This window comes from Octodon degus, unplaced genomic scaffold (assembly GCF_000260255.1).
Source record: "Octodon degus isolate 3935 unplaced genomic scaffold, OctDeg1.0 scaffold00001, whole genome shotgun sequence".
NCBI classification, from domain to species: Eukaryota; Metazoa; Chordata; class Mammalia; order Rodentia; family Octodontidae; genus Octodon; species Octodon degus.
In genome coordinates this window covers 11,623,937-11,628,864 of record NW_004524577.1, presented here as the reverse complement: position 1 = coordinate 11,628,864, position 4,928 = coordinate 11,623,937, and the positions used below count along the sequence as shown (strand labels likewise).

At 48.8% G+C, this 4,928-nt stretch overlaps 2 protein-coding genes across 8 annotated transcripts in view; one reads left to right on the top strand and one right to left on the bottom strand.

Moving 5' to 3' along the window:
• The window catches only part of Dst (dystonin), a 482,621-nt gene that overhangs the window by 201,019 nt on the left and 276,674 nt on the right, over positions 1 to 4,928 (top strand). The window contains exon 1 of one of the 7 annotated variants that reach the window (XM_023701006.1): positions 4,040 to 4,124. The exons of the other annotated variants lie outside the window; for them this stretch is intronic. Within the exon in view, the coding sequence (XP_023556774.1) occupies positions 4,070 to 4,124 (55 nt within the window). The 5' untranslated portion in view covers positions 4,040 to 4,069. Of the gene's footprint in view, positions 1 to 4,039; positions 4,125 to 4,928 lie in introns of those variants that run through there. 7 annotated transcript variants of the gene reach the window in all.
• LOC105742412 (ubiquitin-60S ribosomal protein L40-like) overlaps positions 1 to 4,928 on the bottom strand; it is a 30,890-nt gene that overhangs the window by 21,985 nt on the left and 3,977 nt on the right. Inside the window, exon 2 of the mRNA XM_012515104.2 lies at positions 1,015 to 1,025. Within this exon, the coding sequence (XP_012370558.1) occupies positions 1,015 to 1,025 (11 nt within the window). The remainder of the gene's footprint in view (positions 1 to 1,014; positions 1,026 to 4,928) is intronic.

Genomic DNA, 4,928 nt, shown 5'->3' with positions numbered 1-4,928 from the left:
CTGGTGGGCTGAGCTGGCCACACACACACACACACACACACACCCCAAATGTAAAAACAAAACAAAACAAAACAAAACAAAACAAAACAATAAAATCTTGAAATGCATAGGAAGGAAGCCTCTCTCAAATCGGAAGATATTTCCTTGAACCTTGTAAGAATGAGAGTCTGCTGTTATCCAGAAGAATGACCATAGCAGCAGATAAAGTTATTGCGAGGTATCTGGAGACTTGAGGATTATGGGACGTTGCACTAGTGACCAAGCTAAGAAGCCACTGGCAAGTCCCAGCACTGGCATACTCCTCCCGCCTCAGCCCTGTATTTTGCAAGCTTATTTTAGGTTCGATAGCTCTGTAGCAGAGCGCTGGCTGTTCCATTGAGAACAGCACTTTGCACGGTGAGGTGGCAGGTTGGGGAAGGAGAGCCAGGGGAGTACGTGCCGAGCAGGCCCAAGGCCCGGGCTCACAAACACGAGTGGGTTGAGGGCAGGTGGGTGGCAGGCAGGGTGTGACTGTGGCTGCGAGGTGTCAGGTTGCTGTCTCTCTCCCTGCAGTCCCACACAGCCAGTCACAGACCAGTGGAGACAAGCGGGGTTAACTGGAGTTGTTCTGTGCTGATACACGTGAGCTATGGGAATATTTTCTATTATGTTTCAGTTAACATGGGGGTCCGTGCTGCCCTCCTCCCTCATTCTACCTGGCAGCTACAATTGCCAGCACAGGCTGTGTTGGCTGAGGCTTCTGGGTTGAGGGGTGAGTCAGCAGGCCTGGGAGGTGTCACTTGGGTGAGGTAAGGCTGCAGGCCTGTAGGTGGCTTCAGGCAGGGCTGTGAGAGGCCGACCCCCAAACCTGGCGCCAGCTACTGCTCTGCAGTGTGTGCTGCCTTCGAGATCTGGCCATGATACGTCATGGCGTCGTCCAGTGAGCTAGCCCTGGGCAGTGGTGCCGAGGACAAGGAGCTTCCCTTCTCCATTCCCATGTTTTCTGCACCACGCTGCCCCTCTACCCCCTAGTACTTCTTCCTTTTCTTCTTCCTCTCTTCATCTTCCACGCTTTTATAAAATGTTTCTTGATCTTTCAAAATTCATAGCTCTCAAAATTCATACCCCTAGTAACCAAGAAATGGAATTAATCTAACTACACACCAAAATGTAGCAAAATATCAGTCCCCCACAAAAAGCATGAAATCTTTGTTTGTGGCGGTGTGGATAAAGCTGGAAGTCATTCTGTTAAGTGACTTAAGCTAGGCACAGAAGGACAACCACTGCGTTACCTCATTCAGACGTGGAGTCTGAGAAGATTGGTTGCAGTGTCAGGTGCAGCGGCACACGCCTGCACTTTCCCCTGTTCAGAAGGCTGAGGCAGGAGAACTGCAAGCTATCGTCCAGCTGGAGCAAGTTGGTGAGGACCTACCTCTCAATACAACTTTTTTTGTTTTTTTGGAACCGGGGATTGAACTCAGGCCCTTGCACTTGCCAGGGGAGCGCTTATTCCACTGAGCCACTCACCGGCCCCTGTACAACTTTTTTGAAGCTCCAGCGATGCAGCACAGTGGAGAGTACCTGCCTCAGCTGCACCCCCACACAGCCAAGCCGGGAAAGGCCGGGCCAGCTGCTCAGCCTGCCTGCTGCAGTCAGTGGGAGCTAAACTCTGTGCCCTGTTGCTGCAGATCCTGTTCCAAAAACCCTAGAAGGAAGGATTTGAACTGTTTCCATCCCAAGGAAACGAGAGGGGTGGGGAGATGGCCCAGTGGCATAAGCCCTTCCCAGGCAAGCTCAAGGACCTGAGTTCAATCCCCGCTCCCCCCACAAAAAAAAAACCCGAGGGAATGATAACTGTTGGAGCAGAAAAATTCCTTACCCTGTTGTGAACATTCTACAGTAAGTATATGTAAACATCACACAGCACCCTGTAAATCCATATAATTTTCACATGCCACCTAAAATACTATAATACTGAAAATGTATTTTAGGCTGGGAGTGTGGCGAAGTGGTAGACTCAGGATGTAGGAGGCTCTGAGTTCAGTTACCAACACACACACAGAAATCAGTGAATGAAATTCACATTCGATTCTTAATGATACACACAGAAGTCTCCCTCCTGGCCTGAACTCTAATGTGACCTCCGAGGGAAGCCTGCTGCTTGCTCGCTCCCTCCCTCCCTCCAGTCTGTAACCTGCAAGAGGTAAATTCCGCCTGTTTTGTGTCCTCACCATGGATGGTTTGCCTAACTTTACTTTTTACCTTCTGTTGTTTAACTCATGGTTTAGAAGTTCTGTTTTCCGGGTGCGCAATGATAACATTGGATGTGCTCTGGCGAACGCATCCTCTGCTGTTGGTAGCTCTATTATGGTCCTCCCTTTCTTCCTGTTCAGACCTGAGTGTGCAGGCAGTGTGTGTAGGTGGTGTGGGTGTGTGCCTGGGGTGGCTGCACACCCCCAGCGCTCTGGAGGGCTTGCTGTGACTGTCACTGCAGTCCTGGCCTCCGAGCAGTAGGCCAGTGGAGGCCGCTCTGTAGAGGACATTCAGGAGCTAGGTGAATGGGGCTGTTCAGCATGTCTGGATTTCCTTGTGAGGTTTCGGCAGCTTTTGGCCATCTGTGAGGTGCGCAGCGGCTGCTAGACTCAGAGGGACTCGGCAGCGGCTGGCTGATCAGGCGTGTTCATCTGTCGTGTATAGAGTTAGCTGTCCTATCAGGATGTTTCCAAGCGTTGCGCAGCTGCCAGTCTAGCGGGGCTGTGGTGCGTTTCCCGGGACAGGTCAGCTTTGCTGGCCCCATGTTGCTGAAAAGAGTGTTTTACTCGTTGGGGAGTTAGCATTTGCAGTTCCTACCCAGGGAGGCCTTTTGTCTGATTTTTCAAATAAACAGTAGCGGCAAAGATGCTTGGTCTGTTGCTCGTTCTTATTTTCTACTTCATTTCTTCCTGTTCAAAAGTGAAGGCCTCGTAAGTTACAGGTTCATTTTTATTTTCCTAAATTGTTAGATTAGGGGGTTTGTCCTCTGACATAGAGAAGAACTGGGTTTTAGAAGCAAACCTAAAATTTCACATATGCTGTGAAAGGACTTTAGTGTAATTTTGTTTCCTTTTTTAAATTAAAAAATTTATTAATACATACTTGTCATACATAACGATCACATTCGTCGTAGGGATTATGTGCCTGTACATAACATACCTTAATTCTCCTTTTTTGCCATTTCCTTCTCCTCCCTTCAGTCCTCCTTCCCCTTCTCATGTACAAAAGCTTTGTTTCCATTTGGCCCCTTCCATTCTGTTTCTTCCATTTTCCTTCCCTTCCCTTTCTCCCTTCCCATTTGAACATTTTCTTCCTACTTACATTATCAAGCCCTACCACCTTTTGAGCCAACTTCCCTCCCTCCTTTCTCCCTCCTTTCGGGGGCAGGGGCTCGCTGGTGTTGACCTCCTGGGCTCCATCCAGTGCCTCTCCTGCCTCAGCCTGCCAGCGCCTGGCTCTTGACCTAGATTCTTAATGTCTCCAAACTGGTTTTCACAGCTCTACATTTCAATTGTTTGAAGATCTAAAGGAAAGGTTATCTATTAAATTTGCATAAGAAATATTTGACAATAGTATTCTCCTGAAGGATATGTATAGCCTGTAAAAAAGGAGCTAAGCTTTTGGAATCACCTCGTAGCACATATATTTAGAAAAGTCAAGTGATTTTGGGCTGAGCGGTTCTAATTGCAGGACAATTCTGCCTGGGGGGTATTAGAAGAGAACGTGAGGAGTTCAGCTGTGAAATCTGACATCCTTTTCCTTTGTCTCCTAACAAAAAAGGAATTAAAACTTTTTAAATGGTTTATAAAGAGCTTTCAGATTGAAAGGAGAAATACACAATTTAGTTTCTTTTTAATAATAGCTGTGTATGTCTCCTATGAAGCCTAGCTCTGCTACTGTTTGCTTAAAAGTGGGTGTTGACTAATTTTCAGCTTGCAAGTAGGAGTGTCTGTCTAGTCAGTGTTTTCCTTTGTACATAGAAAGTTTGCAGGACTCTGACACAGCGTGCAGTGTGTGCGGAGAGTGTGGGGAGCCATCGCACGGATTTCCCGCAGTCATGGAAAACGGTCCAGACTGGAACGCGCGGCTGGTGGGCCGCATGTGCTGCATGGGTCAGTAGTGAGTGGGCTGTCCTGACAGGACCTGCCCGTGTTTTCGGAGCTGGGAAGGGACCCTCACGTTACCTGCTTCGGCTTGTCTGTTGGGAGGGGTGTGGACGTGGGGCGCCGCTCAGAAATCCAGGTGGGATCCTGGTGACTCCAGAAGCTCAGGGGAAGGAGCTCGCCGGCTGCTGTGCGTGGGGTGCCGTCTGGAATCTCCGTGTTTGCTGTGTGTGGGGCATGCAGGGCTTGGGCCTTGACAGGACCTTACTGAAAGGCAGTCAGTGTAGGCTAAATAGTCAAGGCTCCTTAGGCACTTTTAAATTTCTCCTCTTAAATTCTTTTACTATTTGCATTGAGAGTTATATATTTTCAGCTGTGTTGTACTTTTTTTTTTTGTTTTAATGTATTTGGTTCAGGGTTGCTCTGCGCAGCTCAGACTTGTAGTGATCCTCCTGTTTTCAGCCTTCCCACTGCTAGGATTGCAGGTGTGCACCACCACGCCCAGTCTTCGTGGCTGGCTCAGTATGCCTGGGAGCTGGCTCAACATGTGGTGCTGGGGATCGAACCCTGGACCCTACGCCTGCCTAGGCATGTGCTTAGTCCATTGAGCTATTTCACTGGTCCTTTACTTTCTTTCTTTCTTTTTTAAAATTTATTTATTTATTTTGTGTGTGTGTGTGGCCAGCTCAGCCCACCAGGGGGTGGGGCTGGCTGGCATGTGGTGCTGGGGGATTGAACCGCGGTCCCTGTGCTTTGCTTAGCTTAGCTTGTTCTAAGTAGGTGCTTTAGACCACTGAGCCATCTCACCAGCCC